A 27,978-nucleotide genomic window follows, 5' to 3' on the forward strand; every position below is an offset into this window, starting at 1 on the left:
ACCAGGATTTATAAGTTCTTTAGGCATTTATTTCCTACACCTAAAACAACTTAATAATAACTAGGCATGTAAGTTGCATTAACTGAGAGGAAAGCATAGTCTAGATTTCACAAAGTACCAAAATCAATTGAGTATAAAAGAGTTTATCACATTGTCACTGTTAATGTTACAGTGCCAACAGCATTAATGGCAGTCAGGAAATGGAAACAATCTCTTACATCATTTGGTTCAGCAGCAGTATAGGATTTTTTCCTATCAGTGCACAAAGGGGTCAAGCCAAATTCCTCTCTCAAGCATCAACAACAAACCACCAGGAAATAAATGCAGCTCTCATATGCTTTCACCCACTCCTCAGCTAAGAACAGATCTAACGAAATTCAGCTTTCAGACCCAAACTAAATCTCAAAACTACGGGGGTTTTTTTGTTTCTTTTTTGGTTTGGTTTTGGGGGTTTTTTTGGGAAATGTTTTGGCTGTTAGAATGAACCTACCTAGCACAGACAGAAGCTAAGTCTACTTAAACTGATTAATTCTGTTCTGCAGTTGTTCATTAGGATAAAAGTAATCTAGTCTACTAATCCAAAATCGAAGTGATCATCTTAACCCAAAACACATATAAGGAAAATAAACTGTGCAATTACAGTACTTAAAAATTCCTAATAAATAGAAACTGACTTTTATAAACAGTAATTTTTTTGATAATATACACAGCAGCACGAATGACTATAAGAAGCCAATGTACTTTTGCATGTGCCCAGAACACCTACAGTTTTGCTGACAATATGCTGGGATTTCATTTAAACAACTCTCATGGATTTTAGTAATGCAATAAATAGAATTAATTTTTTTGCTAGCCAAGCAAAGAATGTCATGACCCTAAATTATCTTCTATAAAAAAGTAGAAGAAAAACCTCAATTACACTTTCCTTAGTTGAGAATTATATAGGTAAATATCTGTCATGCAAAAACTTTTGGCAAAATTATTTCAATGAACCTTAAGAAAACAAGCAAACAAAAGAAAAAGAATGGAAAAGGAAAAAGCCAAGGCAGCCTGACAGCAGAGCAAAGACTCTTTTGTTTAATGGAAGGAGAGAAAAAATAAATAAATAAATTAGCCAAGTAGATCTGACAATATGAGAGCTGCGTTTCTGACGGACTGCTGTAAGGCAAGCACACAGTCAGAGCCCCAAAACGCTTTTAAACAGGATTAACTGTGGAAGTGTCAAATAAAAGCCGTAAGGCACAACAAGCCAGTACAATACACTGCATTCAGAGAAACAAAAAGGTACGCAGCCATGGACGTGGAACCACTTGTTGATGCCAGAAGGCTCACCATGTTTTCTTGCTTTTGTCGTAACTGTAAAGTCAAGTCACTCAACATTTGGCTGAGGGTTGCCCGCACAGCGGTGTTAATGCTCCGCTGGTGACAGCTAGATACATATGTCTCAATGCAAACCTGATGAGGAAACAAGATAGCAGTACACAGATATGAACTGTAACTTACCAGTAACACATTTTAGGAGGAGGATACCAACATCTCTTGCATGCAGATAGCCAGCCTTCCTTACTATTTCAGATTGCTTTATGAGCACATTAGAAGTTTTCAGCAATATGGAAAACTGAGTAAATAGCATCTAGAAGCAATTCATCAGTCTCACAGCTGCAGGAACGGTAGGGCAAAAATGGTGAAATCTCCTGTCAAACCCAAGTGCTTTTGGCACTTGCCTTGCTCCATAGATAATTCACTAAATGCTACTTGAATTGTTCATTTCTAGATACTTATTTGTAACTATCACTCTGCAAGTCTGTATCTGCAATGTAAATACCCTCCAATTCTTTAAGATTGTTGCTTCTGTTCTATAGGTATTTGCCACTTTTTCTGTAATTAATTATTACATACTGCAGCATATCTGAAAGCCTTTGAAGGCCTGTCCTAATACGGAAAACAACAGCGCTTCACCACAAGTAACAGAAATGATTGCCTTTTAATAATTGGCAATCAAGCCAAGGGCTCCTCAGCTCAGAGATCCCATGGGAGCTAAGGCAGCAATGGAAGATCACTGACAGACCACTCAGTTCCCAGATCCATACCCAGTTGCTGGCAGTTTTTTGACACTGCTGTGACCAGAGCTGTCCTTGACTTTTGCCCCAGATGATGTTATACAAATAGTTGCCAAAGCATACTGCAGCTAGGATCCTGGGGACAGCACACTGCAAAATGCAATTTCTGTCCTTCATCAGATTTTCTGCAGGAGATACTAGTCTCCGTAATAGCTGCTGTAACTGTAATAACCACTGTAATATAACTACTAAAATAACTACCGTACAGCAACTACCAAGTGGATAACAGTCTTGATGGAGCTAAGTGGGACTGCAGCAGAACTGTACAATACGCTCTCCTCAGACTGTGATCCAAAGAAGCAGTTTTGGTCCTTTGGCCTACACTGAGCTTTGTCATGAACAATGAGCATTAAAAATTTTTTTTCAAAAAGTAAATGACTGTTCACATGCTTTTTCAGTCCTTGTGTTTTGATTCTGCCATCATTTAAATATGTAACTAGTGAGAAGAACCATGAATATAGATTAAACTATCTGTGAAAAAGTATTTGAGAGATATATAGTATAAATTATATGCATAAGCAGTACACAGAAATGCATCTGGTGCACATTTTTGAATGAGAAGGATATTATATGATGGAAAGCCATTTTTATAGTTCCCTAATGAGGATGAGTTTTTAAGAGGGAAAAATCAAAGTGATCTGATTACATAGGCTAACCAGTATTGACATAAGCACACGGACAAGACTCTTGATTGTTTCTAACTCCTATAGAAATGAAATGAAGCTATTTCAGCAGCTAAAAAAAGCAGGCTGTGGACTCAAGGCTATGCAGTTTAAGATGTTGCTGGCCCACTTCTGCATTTGTTAGAGTGGAAAAAAAAATATAGGTATGTTCCTAAAACCCTTCTGACTTCCTCACTTTGGGCAACCTCACATCTCAGCATTTCAGTAAAGCCACAAACACAAGACATTACTGAGTTTCTTGGATACAAACAGTATCTTTAGTGAGTGATCTAAGACATCACACACAGAAGCTACTTAATTATGGCTCTTGCCTTATCTTCCCTTATTTCCCAACTACACTGACAGACAGGACTTCAGAGTTTTTCAAGTGTATGTGTATCACTCTATCTCATGCTAGAAACACTATGCAAATGACAAACTCAGACCGACTAACTCCTTTGACCATATACTAGAACAGGTTACAGTTACATGCATTTGCAGGATATAAGGGACTGAACCGACAGCCTCTCATTCTTGTTGCCCTTTTTCAAGATTCCAAGAGCTGCCAAACAAAGAAGGGATTTTATTTAGCTAGAGATCAATGTCAGTGATGAAGATGGTCTTGTAAGTTAAAAGAGGGCTTGGACCAACTCTGCCCATCATCTCATTCAGCTATGACCTGAACTCCAGTGGACAAAAAACCCTAAATTCTGTTAATCATATACAGCCCTTTGTAGAGGCCAAACCATTCCAGTGCTGCTGAGATCATTCTCCTCTTGAGCTGTAAGCCTTTTTCTAGAGTACCTGAATTAATTGATGAAATACCATTCTTAGGATGTAGGCTGACTTTCTGGAAAGAGCATGACTGGTATCTCCTTCTCTCCCCTCCCCATGCCAGCTAATGAGCAACAGTCCTTTCCACTTGGGCTCCGATCTTATGGAAGGCCTGTGTTCTAAAATGGCTGGGCAAGGTACCTTTTGAAAAGCCATTGATGAAGAACCACCAGTAAAAATGCGAGAGCTCAGGGCCCCAAGGAGGTGTGCAATGGACTTTTTGATCATTTCATGCATTCGGGGACTTCCAGCTCTATGGCATGCAAAACACAACTAAGAGCAAAACACAGAAGGGTTAGCCAATGAAAACCAACAATGTTAAACAAATCAAACCTCCATAAAGTAGACGAGAGTAACAAATACACACATGAAAACAAGCAACAGCATAAACTACATTTTCTTGCAGGGGTCTAGGCAAGCATGGGAAGGCGCACAGAGCAAGATTCAGTCTGTTTTCAATACTGTTAATACTTACGCCACAAAATATAGTACTCTTCATGTTGGATGCTTCCTTAATTCGAAGCTGATAATATTCAGAAAGATCTGAGGTGCCACTATTTTGTGCACATGAATTGAGAATGATCTGGCAGGGCAAAATGGCCAGACTCCAGCCTTGTTTGTCAGGCAGTCCCCGGAGATTTCTACCGGTAACGCAGGCAGCACCTTTCTGATTCTGCAGTGGCTCCACTTTGCTGCAGAGGGCAGGCTAGGAAAGCTAAGGGACTGACTTGGACAGAAATGTCAAATAGCAGGGGCACTGGAGCAGAAAGCTCCTCTCTGCCACCTTTCCCTTACAGCAGGTCAGAAAAATAAATGCTAAGCAAATGCTGAACTCAGAAATAATTTTCTGTTTCCTACTGCTTATAAATTGCAGAATTCAGATACCAAGGCATATTGATTCCAGCTGCTAAAGTCTTTGCCTTACCTAAAACCTGGCCAGGAGGAACCTGAGGAAGTACATATGTGCCTGGTGGGACTGGCTAATTAATTAGAAAGACACAGGCATTGAATGAGGCAGTATTTTCTCAGGGTGTGGGGACAATAGCTGTACCTCCAAACACCTCAAATAGAAACACGCATGCTCTGTATTACAGCTTGTTCCAATTCCCTAAAGGAAATTGAAGTTTTGTTTGTTTTGCTGGCACATCTCATCAGCCTGCATCAGAGCTCCTCCTCTTCGCTTCAACAGAAAAAGGAGAAGCTATCATTGTGCTAATTTGTGCCACTCTACTAGTAAAGGTTTTTAAGAGCCAGGCTAGCCTTTTGGGAATGAAAGTGAAGTGCAACTACCAAGAACAGCAGGGTTTAACTCCAGTCTATGAAAGAAAACTGCCATTTTTCAGGATGCTTTAAATGAATAACATTTGTTATCCAAATTTACACAGAGAACAGAAAATATGATTTCTGATACAGCTTATAGCACACAGAGCATGACTGATGGGCCATTTCCCCCCTAGTCTTAGGCAGTGCTCTTAAAGATTGAAATCTGAAGGGTTTAGAGCCATTAAATACTTTTCCCAGCAAGTATTTTGACTAAGCTAGAGCTCTTTACCTACAGCAAAGAGATACACTAAGCTTTTGCTTTGCATGTTAGAAAGTCTGCTGAGAAAAACTACAGCAGGGGAAACTATCTGTATTTTCTTCAGTTTGGAACATTGATGTAAAGAGCGTTTAGTAAAACTTAAAAAGTTGTGACTTGCTCTAAATACCAATTCAGTTCATCCTTGCTGCAGGTGGGACTTACAAAGACCTCCAAATACAGCCAAACCTTATGGTCTCACATAGCACAAGAAAAACCAAAGTTTAAGCGGTGCAGGACATCTGGAATAATTACTACTTTTTTTTTTTTATCCTATGTTTGTTATATACACAAACTGTTTATGTTGTATCTCTGCCTTTTAAAGTCCATTTGTTACAAACTGGCAGATGTTTTCTTTGGCTCCCTGTTATCCCTACATCCCCATTTTCAGCTTCCAATATGACAATGCAAGGTCAATTTTATTCCTAAACTTAGAAAATACTGTATACTGTAACTTCCAGGTAAAGTGAGCTATTTTCACATGGGATTTTTCTTTTTTATGGAAAACTCCACCCAAAATACTAAAACCTGAGAAGGAACACTACAAATGTCTACATATACTTGGAGTGTATGACATGTCTATAACCATTCCGTTGTTCCACAAACATTAGCTTTCCCCATACCATGTTAACAATATAATTTTATATGTTCTGCACACAATAGCAAGTGCTTCATGGGAGGCTTAAGTGTTCCTGTGCATCTTCTCTAACCTGAACAAACAGCCTCATGGCTTGCTACACACTGTGCTAAAAATATCATCCATCTACAAAGGCTCACTTAACAAACACGCAGGTATATTTTTTCTACAGCCAAAGCTCCTTTACAATGTAATTCAGACTAAAATCTAATGGAATAAAGGGAGAAGAGTGGCTAATAGCACCAGGACAACACCACGTATCTAGAGGTGTAATAAACCTTTTACTTGGATGTATTAGGAAAAAGATACACACAAAGCTAACAAGGCACGTTGGTGGCACTTATATGGGCCAATACAGTACGTTACAGCCTACATGCCTCTCTGAGAAAACTTCACTAGTTTTAGACTTGCAGCAGGTAAGGAATCAGCACAGTGTTGTTTTATAAAGAACTCAAGGAATTTTTTCTATTGCAAAAGGCAAAGTAAAGTGAATATGAGGATTAGTAAACGTGCAACACTGTAATGCACAACTGTCAGTCAATTCCCTAGTGCCTTCCCATGCAAGCCCATCAACCCCACCTAACTTGGAACTATTTTTTCACACTAGACAAGAAGTAATACCAGCCTTTAGGATGGTAATTATGATTTGGACTAGTTTAGTTTCAGGGTATGTATGGAAGACACAGTCTAGGTAGCGGGGGAATGTTACGTGACACAACCACGGGTATGACAGAGGCACTTACCTCCGCAATCTTCAACACTGAACTCCCATTCAGCTCAAATGTGGAAGTATATGTTATACAGAGCAAGACCTTGAATCAAGAGAGAAGGGGGAAGAAAAAAAAGTGTGAGTTTCATCCATTATTGCCTCCCTTCCCCACCCATGTGCTTTCAGCCACAGCTCCTTCCATTTTTAGAGCAGACATCAGAAGCTTCTTAGGACCACGTGTTACCAGGATAAAGGAGATGGCACAATCAAGTTGCTTCCTCCTGAGAAGCTGCAACTGCTGGCCCCAAAGGTACAGCCCAATGCATGATTTATTGCAGTCTCCTATGTCTGACCATGGATGGAAAGACAGCCCTGTGATCAACTTTGGCCTCGAACTCGATAGCCAGAATCCATTCATACTCTAACTGCAAGCTTTGCATGATTTATAATCAGTCCTTCCATTCATTTCTATCAGGATAACAAAGGAGGAATGAAAAAATGCATGTAATACAAGTTATTACTTAGGCGACACAGATAAATATGTATTATGTGAAACAAGCCATTAATTGCTGCTTGACATGAGGATTTCCCAGCCTAGCATATTTCCAGTAAGTGATTACAGTCATTTGATAATGAGCAGCTAAAAAACAATTCACAAGCCCCTGTTCATCAGGGAAGGCTTGTCCTGTCTCAAACTCAGCAGGAAGACTAAGAACTAAAAGCCTCATCCAACACCTTACTTTGACGAGAAGCGGAGCGGGAATGTGGTGTGATCTACCGGGAGTACTGTGGTGGGTAAGTGGGGCAACGTGGTGAGACGTGCCGTGGTGTGATGCCTTTGGTGTCTAGAGGTGTCCTCCCTCCTTGTCTTCCTTTCCAATCCCTCCTGCCCACAGAAGACAGAGTCTGAACTACTGTCCTCTCTCCTTCAAAGCATAAAATTCCCCCAGTGCCAGAATTTATGCTTTGCTTGGTCTGAAATAACATGAATTTCTTGGGATAAGCGTACCAGCAAATATCAATGACATTAACACTAACGTATTGGTCCCTACAACTTCTCAGCTCCTAAGAACTGCTGTTTTCTGCTTCACAAGGAAATTCAAAGCATCAGATAAGTTAGCATTACTGGCTGTTAACCATTTCTCTTATTACCACATACATTTCATTGGTATTTTTATTTTATGAGTAGGTTCTGTGACAGCTACTAATGCACAACACCCTGGGGTAATCTCCTCATCTTAGAATACAAAACAATTGCCACAGTGTGTCTGGTCAGAACTTGCAAGTTAAAAAAAGGAGGCAAAGGGATGCATGTTTAAAAAGATTATTGCCCTTTGGTTCCTTGTGTTGCACAGTTTCCACATTACGGTGCAACAGCAAAAAATCATAATGTGACACTTGAAGCAGAAAACCAGATCACCTCTCAGGTGCAAGCTGTACCTTCTCTCTAGGTAGTGATAATCTCTAGAAGCATTTCAGAGCCTTCATAAAGAACAAAAAGAAAATGCTGATCTGCGGGTTAAAGAGAAGCAGACAATTCTAATATAGCATCACTTAGCAATGCTGGAGCCACTGAACACCCATCATTACTACTGAATCTCTGCTTGGGAGACTATTCCTCTCTGCACTTATTTTGCACAAGGGAGGGGAAAAAAATCCATTACTGGAAAGCAGGCATTTAATAACTGTAGGAGAATTCGAATTCTCTGTCCAAGAGCAGCTTTGAGCACCAGCTATTTCCTCTTACAGATGCAGACAGAAGATCCTGTCCATGAATGAGTGTGCCATTTTTCTGGAGAAGGACATAAATAACCTTCTTTGCATTCTGGGAGCCTGAAAAGTTTCTCTGCACTGCACCTTTACAAGTATTTTTCTCAGCAGAAAAACTGTATTTCATGGCAGGATGTCACACCTCACTCCAAAGGTTGTGGGGTTTTTTTGTTTGCTTCTTTGTTTTGTAAGTAAAAAAGCAGGCAGGAGCTCGATCCTATTTTTGCAGAAGATGGTTTAACTATAAAAAGCGTTCCAAGAAAACCACTATGTAATGACGATTTTACATTTGTTTATACCTGTTATCTTGCCTTGACTCTCACTCAGTCCTTCATAAATAGAAGCTGAGTAATGTGGATAAATACTAGAGGCAATGAGAACAGAAAAAGACATGCTACTCTTCCGAAGTACAACAGTCCTGGACTATATAATCTTTATAAAATATTTAACATTTACACTTACAGCAAAGTTTCTGAGCCAAGTTTCTTCTTCATAGTTTCCCTTTTTTGTGAAATGGGCAAAATGGATTTTCTCATCTTAAAAGCATGACGCAGCCTACCTCAGTATTAAGAAACAAACTATAGAGCACTTGAACTTGCTGGAGAAGGAAATCTAATCCTAATTACAAACGATTAAGAATGCCGTGCTTTGTATTTGTTGACATGAACTCTGCAAAGTTCTCTGCAATTCGCTGCACTTGCTGGTACACAGACAAGTGCCAGTGACAAGGAACAGTGATAACTTTTTTCCTGTCCACAGAGCAAATCCTACAGAATAGCTGAAAAGGAAACTGTCAGTTATAAAACCCCTCAATAATCTCATTTGGTTAATAAGTACAGAAGTTACAAGGGCTGTTATTTCCATCTGCTGCTCAGCCCATACCTGCAAAATTTAGAACTTCAAAACCAAAATTTTGTTTGGCACTAAGTGAATTCTAAACTACTGGCCAGCCTCACAGACAGCGGCGGGGTCTCATTTTTTCAGCTGTTAGCTACCCTGAAATTTTATTGACATTTCTAATAGTTGTGAGAGCTTGGCAGCTGGCTTAAAAATATATTCAGTATTTAAGGAAAAAATGGGATTTGTACTCTCCATACACTGCTGTGTAAAACCCAGGTGTAGTGCATAGTTCATAAACCCAGAGAGAAACAACTGTCACCTCCCACTGAGAAATCTCTTACCGTGCTAAGAGCCAAGACAGACAGCCAGACCTATGACTAATCTTATTCAGCAGTTCACATGTCCTGATTTTCCCTGCTTGGAAAACCTTGTTTGCTTGATGTGATTTTCTGCTCTTTTGTACCACCTTGACTTTGTACAGTTTGTTAATATCTAATGCATAGATCAAAACCTGGAACCCACACACTAGAATACAGAGAAATGCACACCAGTTTAGGCAGTCTTATAAGCCCTTGCTCTTCACAATCTCTTCTCCCCCTCCCTCTTTATTATTTTTAAGTTTCCTACCTTTATGGAGCTGAACTGTGAAAAGTTAGCACATATATGCCTAATCTTTTCTGTCACAAGTGTCAATTACCTGCTTATAACAGATGAATGATAGAAAAGTCAGGTATATCAAGCACAGTAAAGAAGTAATGATCAAAACCTTGCTATGAAGCAATAGGGAATTTCAGCAAAGACTGCTAAGTCTTGACTGCTACTCTTCATATAAAATGAGATCTGGGAACCTACTAGTTAGAGAAAGGGCATATGATCTGATGTGATCAAATGACAGAAGCATAACAAGTTATCAGACAGCATATTCTTGGCTTACTCCACTTGCTACCATCTTCCTTCACAAGCCATTTGTGAGATCTGAAAGATGGTCTCTGATCAATGCACGAGACTGCTCTCAGCTATGACTTCCATCAACACTGCTGCAGGGCTCATTTACAGTCTTGGCAATGCTCCAGACACTCAACTTGTGTGTCTCCTCATTTATGTGGAACAAACAGGAAGACAGCAGGCTTCTCTTAGATTACTAGGTGAAAAATGGGATTAAAAACAAACAAAACCAAATTTAATCATCCAGATCCACTAAAAACACTAAGTCTCCAGATAGTATATCCTATAGGCTGCTTAACTACTCACGACACTAACTCGAGCAGTCTCAATGAAAGAAAAAGAAGATATGTTTTCTTGGGCAATGACATTTTGGTTTTGCAACCACTGGTAGTGGAAGCAGAAACAAACCTAGAAAGCAATTCCTCGTAACACCTTCAGTACAAAACATAATTGAAAAATCAGCTTTTGATGAGATCTTAATCGGTATGGACTCCAAAACATATTTTTTCCCCGATCTATGCTTTTTTAAAGAAGGAACTTACATGACTGTCTGCATAATTTCAAAGTCACACAACCTCCAAGATTTTCTAATTGGCTTGCATTACCTTGTAAATGCCTGGATGAAATCACATTTCCATAAATGGCTTATCCATAATGAAAGTATTTATTTTAATTACTGCTGAAGCTCTGACTGTCATGGAACAAGGAATACAATTCCTACTCCCCAGAGCCCCAGGGTACCAACTGTAGTATAAGAGTGCACATGTGGACAGTTTTCACATTAAGCAGAAACAAACAAAGTAAAAAAGAGGTGCTTCTGACGATACAACAAAGGTCAATTGACACAAAATGTACAGGATTTGAACTGCAGTATAATTAAACTGACATTACAATGTCTATCCCCTATTTTAAGAGAGGTCTCTTGAAGCGGTAAAAAGAGGGAACATTTTTAGGTTTTAAGACTGCTAAGTGTTGCTAGCCAAGTTCCCCAAGTGTTTAGGATGCCTTTGTAGTAAAAGACGATTCTCACATCAAATAGATTATGGTGGAGTCACATCAAATAAACAAGGTGTGTAAGAAAGCAAGTAGTATCTCCAAGATGGAGAAAGAGGGAAAAGGTACACAACTTTAAAGCAATTGTAATCTGTCATCACCTAAGATTCACACTTCACTGTATTTAAGTGTGAAATCCAACATCCATATACTACTGCTATTCTTTTTCTATTCCAGCACACAAAGTCCCATTGACAAAATCCTCTGCACATTCATGTTTTTCCTAGTTGGGATGCACGTAGACATTTTAGTCCTTACGAGTGCTGAATTTTGCAGCCATCTCTAATCCCTTTGTGGGTTTCATAAAGGAAATCTTTCCTGGCTGACTTGACATGCAGGCTTGTAAACTTAGTTGTAATATATGCTCAGATGATTCTCAAATCCTCCCCCCCCCGAAGGAAAAACCCAGCCAGAAGACAAGGCAGGACAATGCTTCCTCTTGTTCAGTAATCTGACATTTAAAGCAGTCATCTAGTATCTCTGCAAAATAGTCTGGACAGGAGGTGTCCTCCTATTTGGCAGTATAACTAGTTACCTGTTCATGTTGCATTCTTTGGCCTTGAAGGTAAACAAGGGCAAGAGAAACAAAGTGTATTAATGAACCCATGTACATTGTGTCACCATGTAACACTGTACAAAACAACAGATTTTAATTATGGAGGGAAAGGAGACAGTGCCTTCTATGAACCAGTAAACCCGTAAAACACCTTGCTATCACAGCAGCAACGGGTGCTCAGCATTATGAATGCACCAGGGCTTCAAATGAAAGGACTGTACCTGGTACAGAACCTCACACATTATCAGTGGTGACATGCTGAATGCTCCCAGAAGACAATCCCCATTAGTTCACTAGAGTAAAACAGAACTACTGCTGAACACTATTTATGGTAGCATGAAACCAAGTGAAACTTCTGCTTGTATAGTACAGTTGTAGAAGGGAAAGAAATTATTTAAAGCAATTGCTTAACAGACATTTAACAGGTTTTCTTAGAGCTCTGACAGGGGCTTTTATCTTTAGAATTACAACACTTAAAGACAGGGAAGATTAAAAAAAAGGCTGACTAGCTCTGCTAGGATGGCATTTCCCCTTCATAGGTTACAGCCTATTTAGGTATACTGCATGACTTTATGAATCAGAAGATAGATAATCTGAGTAAAACAAAACTGAAAAAGAACAAATACCAAACTGAAAAATACCAACAAAAAGTTTCAAGAGTTCCCAAATAAAAATGAAATTACATGCATCCACTACCAAAACAATCAGAAAGGATGTCAACACAGGTGTAAGTAAACACAGAGCTGTCAAGGAAAAAAAACGTATATCCCCTGGATGGAAAATTCTGACATTTATTCTTGGTAACAAGGGAATTTTTTGGGCAGGGGAGAGGGAAGAAAATTGCCTTACTCTTATATACATGCAAGGTTCCACCAAAATTACATCAGGGGAATTTCCTGTGTGGCAATGCACTTTACAACAGCTAATTTAAAATTACTGTTCCAAGTCACTAGATTAATTGACAAGAAGTTAGCCTGAAGACAACCTAAGAAGTGACATCCCACAGGCTGTCTGTCCTGCCAGAGGATTTCACCCTATCCCTGATCATCTCCTGACCTGCATCTAGGAAAGAGATACTAAAAAACCAGATAAGCTGGTTTTGCAGATGCAACATCAACCACTATGCCATGTGAAGTTTCAATTATCTTTTTCCCCCTTCACAAGAGATACAGGTGAGGAGCTCTAGGGAAGAGGATCCCCAGGAGCTGGCTGACAGTATCAGAACAGCTTATTGGGACACAAGTTCTCTCCTCAGCTGCCCCCAGGACCAAACGATGTTAACAGCTATGGCGGCAGCAGCCCTTACCAGGGGAATCTCAGAAGCAGAGAAAGTCTAAGCTGGGTGCATGTTACCTGTGGCACATCTGGAGTACATGTATAATTGCATGTAAATGCTATGGCAAATGGCCCTTCCCTGCCACTGTTATGTGGCCAACTTGGCTGGCAGAACTTGGCACTGTCACCTTCAGTAAGCATTAATGTCTGGCAGCAGGGAAAAGATTAAATGGCAATAGATGAAAGCTGAAGGGTTTCTGTATCTGGTTTTGTGATCACACAATGTCTTTCCTATTCACTTTCTTAATGGTAAAACAAGCTCCAGGTTCTTGGTATGTGTCTAAGACAAAAGAAAGCCTGTAAGAATTTGTACTTCCACACTGGACAGGTCTTAAATTACACTTTCCAGAGCTAGGTACTTGCTACTTTCCATACTGGCACTGGAAAACCTGCAGGTATGACCCAATGACTCACTGCTTGCATATGCTGCACAGCACAGAATAGCTCTGATGAAGAAACACAGGCACTGTTGGACTTGATTTCTGCAAAATCTGCACTGCTACAAAAAAGACACCTGTCACAATCACTCCAAAAACACACACAAAAAACTCTACATAAACAACAAAATCTGTGTACTATTAACTCTACTCTTGTGCATATATACTGCAATATAGTATTTGATCACACCATACCACAGGTTTGGGGTTTTTTTTCTCTTCACAAGACTAGTCATTTATCAGAAAACCCAGAAAGAAACCTACTGCTGAGTTAACCTGGAGTAAGAAACCCTTCTGCCATCCATCCATGCATCCATGATTGCAGAAGGAATGACCACAGAGGACAGCAGACAGGAATCCCACTCCCTTACCCTTCCTGTGATTGTTTCAGCCCCATGGTAGAGTATTGCTCCAATTACTGCTTTTTGTGCCCAACCCCAATGATTTTGATTACGTCAGATCAAGCAGGACAGTTCCAACATGACAGAATGAGTGCATTCTCTGTCCAAAACCACCTATATAACCTCAAAGCTGAGGGAACACTTAGAAGGTTAAAATTTTTGTGTCAGAATTACTCCAGGCAAGAAATTGCACCTATTTGTCTATGCTGCAAACGTTTTAAGAGACAGGACGACCCTATGTTTAGATTTTTAGTCACACAGCTGCCCAGACCCCCAGAGGTTGCTCAGGCCTATGAATTCAAGCACAGAAAGGTACTGAGAAAGAGCCACAGATCCTGAAAAGAGGCTGGATTTTTGAGATGCTGCATTTACTACTGACTGGTTTAGGCTGCACCCACCCAGTATCCATTTGGCCATATTCAGACCATTATCATCCTCATTCTTTTGCAGCCATTAAGGAGAAAGCTCAGGTATTTAATTCAAAACTGCAATTTCTGCTACAATGGCCAGACGCCTAAGAACCAGGGGAGTTTTTTAACCACAATCTTAATTGTAAGTACTAGGCATTTACTGTAGTTCTAATTAACTTGGGAAAGGATGAGCTTATCTTGAAACATGCAAGGCAGATTACTCAATCCATTAGAATTAACCTGGTTACTCATAACTAAGCACATGAATACAGTGATTTTAAAAACTAACCAAAAGGGAAAAAAAAACCACTAAAAAAACCCAAACCAAAACCAGAAAAGTAAACCCAAGAGAGTCTGGATTTGTAGTTGGCCTACATTACAATAATTTAACTTACGAAAAGGCTAAGGACAGAAAGCACTAAGAACTCTAGCTAGCATTCCCAGGCAGGGCTGATCTTAGAGAATAATCTTATTTGCATGAGACTGTGCAAGTCTTTAAAGAGTGCAGTCTTTTGCAGTGCAGACTGCTAACACATCTCTAGATTATGGACTGGACAAAACTCAGTTACTGCTTATGACAACTCCTATCAGTCACCACTGTTACAAGAACTAACACATCAGGTGAAACTTTCTTCCACAGATTTTCAGCATTTTATACATTTTTTCTTGTTAATATAAATTTTAAACCTGTTCTGAATTAAAGCATGCAAGTAAGTTGAATAATGGTCTTTATTTTTTACTTTATTTGAAACATAGTCCTTCTCTGCTCAGAAAGAGACTGAACTGCAATTTATATTGCAAGTGGTGTTGATAAATGTTTGCAGTAATGCAGTGCATAACACATACTGAGGGGAAAAAGTTATCTCTTATTCCAAAATGATATATTAATTAAAGTATGTAGATTAACAGCACGTATCAGCAATTGGGTTTCTGATTCTCATCCTGATAATGAGTCTCTCTTCTCCATCTACCAGTTAAATTTTTACTGTTGCACCAATGAACTATTATTTTTAACAGGCAGCCAAATCACTCTTTTTATTCCTATATAAAACTATTAAACATGTCTTGTCACAAAGAGGCAGCACAGGCAATAACATAGTTTACATACACCTTTAAATCCAAGTTGTTTCAGTCCAGCTTCCTCCTCCATTTAGTATTACAGTTCAAGACAAAGAACAGTTGCAAATGATATTCTGTTAAGCATAACCAAGTTGTATGTGGAAAGATACACTCCATAAACATTAACCTTAAAGCAATTCAAAGATATAGATATTTGTGCAATATCTTTTATTTTTTTACAGTGATTTAAATAAATCACTATATTTAAATATACAGATATTTATTACAGTGATCAGCTCATTTACCAGTATTCATGAAAAAGTGCAGAACAATCATCCACAGAGACTAGGATTTTACAGTTGTGTTCTGTCAACATTTTCGATCTAACAATTTAGAACTACTCTTCAAATACATAATACGGTATGTTCTCTGTCATGGAGGGCCAAAGAAAAAAGGTTAACTAAATAACTAGCTCCCCATCAAACCCTCCATGTCTTGGAAAAAGAAAAAAGTTAGGCTTCCTGTTCAACGGCAAAGTTCCTGCCAAGTTTTCTGAAAAATTTAACAGGAAGTTTTGCTCACTTGCTCAAGCACAATCCAACTTAATCCAATATTTGCATTAGATCAGAATTATCTCCATGAGCAACATGGTTGTGCAGAACCTAACACAGGTCAACTATGACTGTTAAAAAACTAACCGCCAACAAAAATTTGACCCCAAACTTTCTACTACACCTTGTATCTCTTCAACAGTGACCTTCTTAAATTACTAATATGACACCGTAACTGTGGTCCAGTCAATAAAATTATTTATTACAGAAAAAAATAAATAAAGACTAGAAGATGGCTTAGTACTCGAAGAATTACTTTGCATCTTTAAAGCATTCTGGTAGTGATCTTGGAAAGGACAATTAAAAATACCCAACCTAAAACCAGCATTTCAGAGGCAGAACCATTTGCTCCATTCTGCCTATCCTTACACAAGCTAAGTTTTTCCACAGATCTCTAGTTCAGATTTCAGTTCTGAATATATCCAAAATGAAAACTGAAATCACAAGAAGAGCTGGCTAGTATTATTACTGGACAGTTGCCAAACGCTGTATTAATGGATCAGTGAAGAGACAGAGAGAAAAGATTGCCTTCACACAGCAGATTTAGCAAGGGTTCATTAAACCTCGTTCACAGATTAAAGACTTCTGGCTGACTCCTCACTGAATGCCTACAAAAGAAAACCATAAAAATTTTGCCCATCAGCAAGCAGTACATCTAATCCACTAATAAACACGAGCTGGAGTCGCTGGGAATAAACTAACCTTTCCTAAATGAAATTGCTGTTCACCATGGATAACAGGTTGCCAGAACATGCAGGGATACAATAAAGAAAGCTAAGGTCTATTTGGAATTAAATCTGGCGAGGGACATCAAGGACAACAAGAAGGGCTACTCCAAGCAGAATGTTAGGAAAACGGAGACTAGGGAAAAAGTGGGCCCACTGCTGAATCAGGTGGGTGCCCTGGTGACAAAGGATACAGAGAAGGGGGAGTTACTGGATGCCGCCTTTGCTTCAGTCTTTATTGCCAAGGCCAGTCCTCAAAGTGTCCCAGACCCTGGAAGCAAGAGACGAAGACTGGAGAAAGGAAGACTTTCCCTTGGTTGAGGAGGACCATGTTAGAAATCACTTAAACTTCACACCCACAAATCCACGGGCCCCGACAGCACGTACCCCTGAGTGCTGAGGGAGCTGGCAGATGCTATTGCCAAGCCACTCTCCGTCATCTCTGAAAGGTCATGGAGGACAGGAGAGGTGCCTGAGGACTGGAGGAAAGCCAACATCACTCCAGTCTTCAAGAAGGGCAAGAAGGAGGACCCAGGAAACTCCAGGCTGGTCAGCCTCACCTCGATGGAACAGCTCATCCTGGAGGTCATCTCAAAGCATGTGGAGGAAAAGGCGGTTATCAGGAGCAGTAAGCATGGATTCGCCAAGGGGAAATCATGCCTGACCGGCCTGAGAGCCTTCTGTGATGGATTGACAGTAGTGGACGTTGTCTACCTTGACCTCAGCAAGGCTTTTGACACTGTCTCCCATAACATCCTCATACATGCTGGCCTGCTGGAAGGCAGCTCTGCGGAGAAGGACCTGGGAGTCCTTCCTGGTGGATACAGCAGGTTGACCATAAGTCAACAGTGTCCTGGTGGCCAAGAAAGCCAGTGGGATCCTGGGGTGCATTAGGAGAAGCATGGCCAGCAGGTCGAGGCAGGTTGGCCTCCCCTTCTGCTCTGCCCTGGTGAGGCCCCATCTGGATTGCTGTGTCCAGTTCTGGGCTCCCCAGTCCAAAAGAAACAGGGAATTACTGGAGAGGGTCCAGCGGAGGGCTGCACAGATGATGAGGGGACTGGAGCACCTCCCTCATGAGGAAAGGCTGAGAGAGCTGGGCCTGTTGAGCCTGGAGAAGACTGAGAGGGGACCTTATCAATGCACAGAAATATCTTAAGGGCGAGTGTTAAGAGGATGGGGCCAGGCTCTGTTCAGTGGTGCCCAGCGATAGGACAAGGGGCAGCAGGCACAAACTGAAACACAAGAAGCTCCACCTGAATATGAGGAAGAACTTTCCCTTGAGGGTGACAGAGCACTGGCACAGGCTGCCCAGAGAGGCTGTGGAGTCTCCTTCTCTGGAGACATTCAAAACCCACCTGGATGCGACTCTGTGCAACCTGCTGTAGGTGAACCTGCTTTGGCAGAGGGTTGGACTAGATGATCTCCAGGGGTGCCTTCCAGCCCTGGCCATTCTGTGATACTGTTGATGTATTACAAGGAGATCAACAAATGGGCACTGTATGATTGTGTGATTTTTCATTCCCTTGATACTGCCAGTTGAGCATAGCAAACCCACAAACTGGTAATACATATATTAGAGGGCATTTCAGTGTAATAGCAAAGTATCATGGTAATGGCAAAGGTGAACGCTAAAGCGGCCCTGCGTCACATACACTGCTTGCTCCCTCCGGAGCCTTCTGTATTACCTGGTTTGTCAGTATCTTTTAATATGATTTAAAGCACCTAAATAAGCTCAATTTAGTCCACAGTGTGAAAATGCTAATAAATCTCTGTCATAAAATGTATCAGAGGTACAGAGAACACACTGACAGCAGTCTTTGAGATATTCTGAAGAAATATTAGGCTCAACAGGTCAATACCTGAAAGAAAAATCTATAAATCCCAGACAGCTTGCTTTCACTATCTGGGAAATCAAATGCAGTCAGTACACCTGTGTTTGTTACAGGTGCTCATTCACATCACAGAGAAAGCATAGTGTTTCCCCCTTCCTCACTGAAAAGACCACTGCCTTCTTTTGGGCACAAAACTGCTGTTGATATAAGAATTACCCATTGCTTAGTAATAATAAGGGTGTCCTGCAGAAAGATAAACAAGGACTTTATCACTTGTGGTCTGGGAATTCAAGGGGGGGAATTTCCCCGCATAATCACTCTGTATGAAACATCTAAGAGAAAGGTGCAATCCACAACTGGCATTCAGAAGAACTAGAGATAGCTGCAGCAGTCTCCAACCTGGAGTTCAGTTTAATATTTACTTATTACAAAAAGTAAAATTCCACTTTAAATCAAAGTTTATAAAAAGGATAAGAGACGCCTCACCTAGCACAGAGGAGAGATGTATTGTGAGAGAGGAAAGCTTTCAGTTCATCTTGACAGCTGCATTTAGCAGTATGAATCTTCCCTGGCTGCCCAGGAGCACCATTCCCAGCCCTGGCTCTTAAGCTTAAACACTGTCAGCACGCTTTTTGTGATCCTCCAACCTGGGAATCTGTAGAGCATGCCATGACACTCACCCTTGAAAATAAGGAGGATTTGGTACCTAGCCATAAATTAGCGAGTGCTGTTCCACTTTTACAACTGGCCCCAAATGCTTTGGGTTTTTAGTGCCAAAACTGGTCCAGCTAGTACTCCCCTTCATTTATTTACAGCAATCATTATCGTTACTCTATTCCATTTCTGTTTAATGCTGGCCCTTTACAATAATATTTGACAGGTTCCAAAAGCAGATCAAGCAAGGCAACCAGCTGCACTTATGCCTCTCTCCTGTGTTCTTCCTTTCACTGCCAATTCCAACTTGCAGTCATCTGAATGTAAAAAGTTTACAGACTCTTCTCCTCAGCTAATCAAATCTCTTCATGCTTGCATCTGCAATACAGGTGGATGACAATAAACCATCAAAACAAACATGATTTTTTTTAAAAAAAGTCCTATGCAAAATATCTCCTGTTGTTCCCAGTAAATGTACGTCAGAAATTCACACTTCACGTATTATTGAAAACAAATGTTTTAAATATTTAAGTGATTTTAGGAGCTTACATGCCAGCAACTTACAGTGAAGTCTGTACTCCTGCACCTCTGTTTCTTAATACCTGTGAGACTGGTGCAACCATGCAGCAAGTCACAAAGAACCAGGCCAGTATCACTGCTGACCCAGTTTCACACAAACCACTCACACTCAGGAGTGTCTAATATCTGCAATGGATAAAGATACATTCAATCTCCTCCAGATGGAATAACACATCTAACGTACACTCATATGCTGCCTTGAGGACACATTTTAGCAGATCCAGGGATATAAATGCATTGCTACAACCAGCTGCTTGAAAACACCCCAGAGGCTTTAGCCATTCAGTAAAGCTGGGGTTAGCTACAACGTTTTCAAGTATTGCAATGTCATCTGTAACCTTCATGTTAACAATGGGAAAAGATCTCTACTTGATTTGACTTTAGGCAAGGCTCAGATTTAATGCCTCTGAGTTTTAACTGCCCTGATTGCAATATGTTTTGGCCCTCTGGTCTCTTGAAATATCTTCGTAACCGTAGTAAAATACAGTGCTCACATTCTGCTCAGTGTCACAATGTGTCACAGATGCATGTCACTGCTTTCAAAGAAAGAGTGCGCATGCAGATTCTGACTCTGCCACACTCAAGGAGCTAAAAAAAGTGACTTGCAAAAAAATTACTGTATACCAAGAAAGACTTGCTGGTTCAGTAGTGCTACTTCTTAACTCTTCCCCTTTCCCACTGTAGAGACAAAAGGGGCAGGAAAGAGGTGAGCTGGGTTAGGAATGCAGATGTGGGTGCCACCAGTTAAGCCTGTACGTGGGCAGAAGCCTGCTCCTATAAAACAGGTAACAGTCCACACAAATCCTCCTCCCTTTTTTCTACTGCTAGGCTCACCCTTCTGCATGCTCTGACACTGAGCACATAGCACTCAGCTACTCATCTTCAGTGGCAAAGAGTACAGCTAATACAGAGCAGTTTCAGGGTAGGCAACATACATTCATAAGAACAAGGATGTCACATATAAGGAAGAAATAAAATACCTAATCTGTGCACTCAGAAGTAAGGGACAGTAACGTATTAGATCCAAATATATCAGTCGGTACTAGGTATAGTGAACACGCAAAAAGGACCTCCAGGTTTGTTCCAGAATGGTTTTGACCAATTATAGCACAACAAAGCCTGTAGTACCAAGTTTACACCCAAACGTCTGAGAACTAGCCAACACCATATTGCTTCACACAAATAATACAGTATCGGAAGTCACATTTTTATGGCAGTACTGGCAAGTCATACAACCAACCCAATGACAGGGCATGGAAATTTAACAGCACCTCTCCTCCAAAACAGTACCTCCTGGCAGCTGAGCTTCCTATGGCACACAGAAGAATGCTAAACCATTTGCAGAAATTGAAGTTTTCACTGAGTATACAAAAGAATAATTTCCCTTATGCACTAGTCCAGGGACATTTTGGTGCTTGAAAAATCATGCTCTATCATAAGCATTTTACAAAGAGAACACAGACCTAACAAACTAAAAAGCAACTACGCACGCACAAAAAATTACAAACCTGCACAGCCCACCCTCATGAGCACTAAAGCTCAATACCAAACACAAACTTCCCTATCTGCAAGTCATTTATCTGTGAACTCCCACGGAGTGAACCGATTGTCCTGTTTCAGTTTGCTAAAACTGGGACCACCAGTGTGCTGACTTGTCAATATCAGCTGTCTTCTATTTAACCCAGGGAAACACAAACCAAGTAGAAATGAAAACAACTGACATCTGCCAGCAGTAAGGAGGGAATCAAATGCTGTCCCAAGGTGAAGATTTCCAAGGCAACAGCTAATTTATTTGCTAATTCCAGCTTTCAGTCACCCAGCCTCTGTTGCAAGTACTGATGTGCGTGAAACACTAACCTTCATCACTTCAACCTGCAGGTCTTCGTTGAGTGAAGGAGTCACTTTGACGGCATTCAGCATCTGATTAAGCAACTGTTTCTCATCTGAGTCTGTTTCCACGGATACAAACCTCTCATCAGACAGCAGCTTCTGCAGAGAGAAAATGGCAATGTACAGGTTGAGACAAAACTGCCTCTGCCCAATTCTGCTGTAAAATACTACATTCAAGCCTCTTGGTGTTTAGTACTATGGTGGCTAAGTTTTCTATGTACAAATTTCAAATTGATCCAATAGTATAAAATACAAAAGTACAGCAAAACTGGGAGATCTGTGCCACAATGAGGGGATGGTTAACATCCTTCCAATCAGCTGCCATTTTGGTATCATCTTTCCCTATCCTACTTCTCCAGCATCCAGAAGAAAACAGACACCAGTAATTGATGTGAGAGATCATAAACCATTCCAAGTAATGCCCTCAACAAAAAGTCTCAACATTTTAGAAGCAGGAAGAGAGTGGAACCCTCGCACCCTCCCCCAACCCCCAAAACCAACACCACACACGCACTCGCCCTGGCCAGTATCCTGCCCTCAAACCAGCGCTATAGTGCTGGGCAGATACCCTGCCTAGCAGAAGACGGTCAGCTATCATCCCACTCACTCTGACAGGGCACAGAGCACAAGCACTGTGGAGGTGAAACTTCTGATCACTGACAAGATGCATTCTGCGTCATTCAGATGTTCGACTAATAATAAATGTAATCAAATCCTCAGGAGGAAGAGTACTGTTACAAGTGAAAGGCATGAGGACCACAAACATACATAGAAATGTGTTCAGTACAGATTCACTGAACTTCAGACTGAATATTTCAGACAGATCAGATTTCATTTGCCTAGAAAAGGTCAGTATCTGAGCCAGTATCTCCCAACATAGCCAGTGGCACTATTTCCCCAGAGTTCTACTACAGATGCCTTTTCCATTTAGTCTATAACTACCTTCATGGGTGCCTCTTATTAGTAGCAGGCCTCCTGCAATAGATGTACCCACTCAAGTTTTTTTCCCAGCTCCAATCTTCTCAGAAGCTCCTGTGACAAAGCAAAACTACCCTGTCTCAGTTCCCAGGAACACAATCTTGCTCTGCCCCAGTGCAGATTTCGAGCAGCCCACTTCACCCTGTAAATCCTGCATCACTTTTGTACTGATGCTCCATCCCAGCTTCAGCTCTGTAGCACATCTCACTGGTTCATTCTTACGTCTTATTTTCTGTGCCTGTACTGGTTTTGGCTGGAGTAGAGCTAATTTTCTCCACAGGAGCTTACAGGGTGTTGTGTTTTGGATTTGCAACCAAAGCAGTGTTAACAATATACCCATGATTTGGCTGTTGCTGAGCAGAGCTCACACAGCATCAAGGCTTTCTGTTTCTCAGACTGGTCCCCAGGCAAGTAGGCTGGGGGTGCACAAGAACTTGGCCTGGAACACAGCTGGGACAGCTGACTCCAACTGACCAAAGCGATACCGTATACCATATGACACCTTGCTCAGCAACAAAAGCCAGGGAAAGGAGGAGGAAAGGGAGGGGAGACAGGGGAGTTCAGGCATTTGTCTTCCAAAGTAACAGTTAAACATGATGGAGTCCTGCTTTCCTGGAGATGGCTAAACACCTGCCTGCCAATGGAAAACAGTGAATGAAATCCTTACATTCATTTGCTTGCACATGCTGCTTTGCTTTCCTATTAAACTTGCCTCAGTCCATGAGTTTTCTCATATTTACCCTTCTGATTCTCCAGTTCCACTGAGAGAGAGTGAGGTTGTGGAGTCTCCATCTTGGAGATACTCAAAAGCCATTTGGACATGGTCTGGGACAAGTTGCTCTAGGTGACCCTACTTGAGCATGGGAGTTGGACCAGACAACTTCCAGAGGTCCCTGTGGCCTACTTTTGGTAAATTCAAGTGTTACTTCATCTCATTTTTATCCTATTTTTCAACTTCTATCCATAGCATAGTTGTAAGGTTTGCTTTTTTTCCTTCATAAAACTTCACATATCATAAATGCCAATGAAAGACCGTACTGTTGCCTGGATTACTTTTTTAGGCTTCTAGATAGGAGGTGACACTCTTATTTAAGGTACCATGCTGCAAATCTGTAACTCTGCAGTTCCAGTTCTTACAGAACTCAAGTATATGTGCAGCAAGTTAGAAGAGTAAAAAGATAAAATTTATCTTCACTGAGTGTTCCCAAGAAAGTTATACTACAGTGGGTTATTCATAATTCCTTCACTTGGCGATACTGGCACAAGAGCAGACATGTTCCAAGTCCCACTCGCCTACTGTTGCTCTCACTTTGATAGTAACTCCTGCCCCCACCTCTCATATCTGAAACACAGGGCACAGGATCTCAGCACGGTACCAGAGTACTAAGCTGCAAGAAGGTGCTATGCGTCTTCTGGCAGAGCACAGTATTTACAGGAATCCTTCAGAAAGTACCTTTTTTCCTTAACCAGAGCCTCCTACAACCATGTTGTGCCCCAATATGGGGCATTCTAACCAAACATCTGACACCTCATATGCTGAATTAAATAAATGTGAATGATCCAGCTACATCCTTATACTCCCAAAACAACTTCATGCTTGCCCTTTGAAGGAGGAATTTCTTTTTGGAAAATGGTGACATGCATTTTGTTCTTCAGCAGTGTACCAGCCTCTTCCACAACTATCATCCCCCTAGTGATAAGTATTTACTAATATGTACTCATTTGTCCAATTAAAAGAAAGGTAAACTGCTTTAGTTTTTATACTGTCAAGCCCAAGAGAGTCTTTTTGTTGCTTGTGCTGCACTGCTGTTTTCTTTTGCAATTTCATAAACTCCCAAATCAGATGCTACTCCTACTGTTTTCTGTACAAAATGCCCTGAAAAGTGCCCACACCTAGAGAATGCAGCTCCCAGATCCTTTATTAAACTCTCAATCTTTCAAGAACTGCACTCCTCTCTTCCAATCAAAGAAAACAGCAAGACTTGACTCAGTTTACCAGCAGCAAGGCTTACTGAGAGTAGCACAAGGCCACACAAGGAAGGGTACATCTCCATTTCAACACTGAAAGCCAGGAACTCCCACCTACCTGCAGAACATTTTTAGCTTCCACAGAATCACTAGCCTTTACTTGCATCCTAGCTTCTGAACAGTTACAGAATCATGAACATTATTGTTACGTCCACCCATGGACAGACATTTTTTCTGTAGTATTTTTCAAAAGAAAAGCCTAGGTTTCCTTGATATCCACTGCCTGCTAACACACCCCTACTCTAAAGCCATACCTGCATCCCTGCTAGAGCCTGTTGGGCCAGCTTCATGCTCTTCGATTCCAGAGCCAGTTGGAGAGGAAGGAGACACTTCTCCCTGAGGAAAATTGGAAGGGGGAGGGGGGAGAAGAAAAAAAAAGAATGAGTGGGAACAATGGAACTAAAATTGATATTCAAAGAAGTAACATTCCAGAAGGGCTGTATATCACTTTCAGTAAAATAACACTTGCATACAGTAATCGAGAAGAATTTCAAAACTCTGTGAAGCACATTTGCCCTCTAAAGAAAGCTGGCATATTTCTTCACATACTGTTAAGAATGGCCTTTTAATTGAAATTTCACAAAATAGTTCCCAACTGTTAGCCCTCTGTGTGCATGCATGAATGTGCAAAGCATAAAGAAGAGATTCACAGATCACTAGTGGTCCTTCAACTCAGCATGTTAAGCATTACACTTCAGTTACTTACCTTCTGTTGAATGTTCAAGTTGCCAGAAAAGTGGTTTCATAATCTACTTTCTATTAGTCAAGTTTTGCTCTATGGCCTCCTCTACAGAACAGTGTGCCCTGCCATGTTAGCTTCCTCCAACTATAAATGGTGTAGAAAAAAGCAAACGTACACTAACAAGTTTGGCTTACATCTGAATTAGCACGTGCTAGAACTATGACTAAGCTGTACTTTGATTACAGAGTAACAACATTTCTAAAATATTAAAATAAATCTCTAATTAGGATAGTATTTTAGATGTTTTTGACTCAGTGCTCAGATGCTGACTTTTCTTTTTTATTTTGTGACCAAATCAAACAGTGCCTGGAGCTGTGACTTCACTACTCCTTGCTCCTTATGAAAGAAGGGCTGTAGTATCTGAGGAACACCTAATAACCATGAGCCTTTTAACTAAATCCTACTAGTTGGCAGGAAACTTATTCCTGATCAGAGGTACTCAGCTCGTGTCCAACTGCAGGCTCCCAGATGATTTGCAACAGTTCATTAGGTCACATATCGTAAGAGGCACTTATCTATACCTACAGAGTCTATTTTTGCATTTGTATAGGCACACTTGCTTATGGCAAACCATTCTGTGCCAGCCTGTCGAGTTTTAGTTCTCCAGCTGTCTGCACTGCACCCCAAAGAGCCTCCCTGGAACTGCATTAATCTCCTCTCTCCATGGGGACAAATGTGTACAAGGTAAGAAGGAATAGAAAACAACTAGCTGAGTCTTTTCTTACCCAACTGGAAACCAAAAAGTCCTGACTTGTTCCATTTGGAGCACTCTTCTTTGTCAGTCTCAATGCATTCAAACACACACCCAACCCCCCTGTCTTTTCAAAGCAGAGCCAAAGCTGTTTAATCTCTAAAAAAACCCGAAATTAAGTCTTCTCTCTTGCTCCTGTGAGCTGCCTTTGACCTAAATTCACTTAGTTTCAGTTGACCCAATGACAGTTTACTTGCCCAACAGTATATAGAAATAAAAGTATTGACTAACTCTCCTAAACCTCCAAAGGTTCAAGCTCTGACACAAATGAAACACATGCAGTATACTAGCTTGTATATTCTGCTCCTCTCACAAACCCTCCCTTCATAACTAGCTAAGGAGAAGCCCTTAGTTTGGTTAGAGAATAGTGATTACTGGAGTTTCAGACATATTATCAAAGCTACCTAAAGTCATGCTTTGCCACGGTCTGCCCGTAACCTACAAATTTCCCTCCAAAACTGGCAGTCTACAACCTGAACTTGCTTTTTAAAAAACTTAAATGGAGATTGCCAAACATTGGCTGTCTCAGCTTTAGGGACATAGCTTGTAACGTCTTCAGTGGATCCTGTTTGCAGAGGGGACTGAATGTCCACTCTGAAAAGTCAACTCTGTTTTGGGTGTGTTCATTGGTATTCCTGTCTCTCCACCTTCCTCAAAAAAATCACAGATCACTAGCTACCCCAAGGGGCACGAATCTGCTATTTGCTCCTTGAAATGCAACCCCTTCCTTTAATGATAAATTAAAGACTTGAGAGTCACAAGCATAGCTCAGTTACGCAATCCAGCAAGCTTCTGTACTTGGCAAAGCTCTTGAGTATCTGCAGGTCTTTTCATATTTGTACCTTCTTTCCAGGTTATGGGAATTTGTAAAAGGCCATTTGGCATAACAACACAAGAAGCTTTATAAAAGAAACATGAATTACACAAATTTCTAAAAAACTGGAAGCTGACTACATGTGTATCTTAAAATAGGTTTCTAACTAAAAGCTAACCATTTGCTTCATTTAGGATATTCCGAGAAACAGGCAGGCACAAAGCCCAATTTTCTCAGAAGCTCCTTTCTTGAATGTTTTTGGAAACAATTTAACTGGAAGGACTCTTAAAACCTGCGAGTTTAGCATCCAAAACAGCTTGTACTACAGAACATCTAGGAAATCTTTCCTCATAGAGCATCATATCATCCAGATCTACAGAAACTGCCAAAACATCTACTCCAGTGTTCACACAGCAGTAATCCTCTACCCAGTAGAGAGCTGGCTACCGCCTATGTATCTACTGCCAGCTTTGCCTGGACCTGGGAACACATGTAGCGTGCAGGTAAATTGTGATAGGACTTTCTAGTTTAGAGAGGTGCCAAAGCAATACACCTCTAATCCACAGAGCACCTGTAAGTGCTAATTTTTACATTGTGACTTTGAGATACTCTTGTCTTTTAAAAGAAGTTGTCACTATCACCTTCTGGGGGAAGACTAATTCACATTTGAAATTAGTACATCAAGAGATGCCAAAACAAGGTACCAGTGCATTAACTGGTACTCAGATCAGCCAGACATACACAGGAAAAGAAGAAGGAATAATAAAAAAAAAAATCACAACAGTGTATAGTACTAACTGCAGGAATGCTAAAAACTGATGATTATTTAGACCTGCACCTCTTCAGGGCAGAATGCCACATCTCTTTTAGGCTTTCTACTGTTCACTGCAACAGCATATAAATGTCTGGGGCATTACACAACAAACTTATTCTCACATTAAAGTGGACGAAGACTGGGAGAAGAGGGGAAAGTGAAGGCAGTCGTAAGTCACTGGAGTGGATCCAGTTCAGTTTCATTATAATGAAG

The 27,978-nt window shown here is 40.7% G+C and overlaps 1 protein-coding gene across 5 annotated transcripts in view; it reads right to left on the minus strand.

Moving 5' to 3' along the window:
• The window catches only part of ARFGEF3 (ARFGEF family member 3), a 98,469-nt gene that overhangs the window by 53,937 nt on the left and 16,554 nt on the right, over positions 1-27,978 (minus strand). For 2 of the 5 annotated variants that reach the window (XM_080390098.1, XM_080390097.1), the window contains exons 3-6: positions 24,899-24,980; positions 21,606-21,737; positions 6,576-6,644; positions 1,333-1,455 (exon numbers count right to left, since the gene is read on the minus strand). In XM_080390098.1, coding sequence (XP_080246224.1) covers positions 1,333-1,455; positions 6,576-6,644; positions 21,606-21,737; positions 24,899-24,980 — 406 coding nt within the window. Of the gene's footprint in view, positions 1-1,332; positions 1,456-3,757; positions 3,890-6,575; positions 6,645-21,605; positions 21,738-24,898; positions 24,981-27,978 lie in introns of all 5 variants that reach the window. The other 3 variants (XM_080390095.1, XM_080390096.1, XM_080390099.1) reach the window with 3 other exon arrangements.

The sequence above is a fragment of the Falco punctatus genome, assembly GCF_963210335.1.
Source record: "Falco punctatus genome assembly, chromosome: 5".
Classification (NCBI taxonomy): Eukaryota; Metazoa; Chordata; class Aves; order Falconiformes; family Falconidae; genus Falco; species Falco punctatus.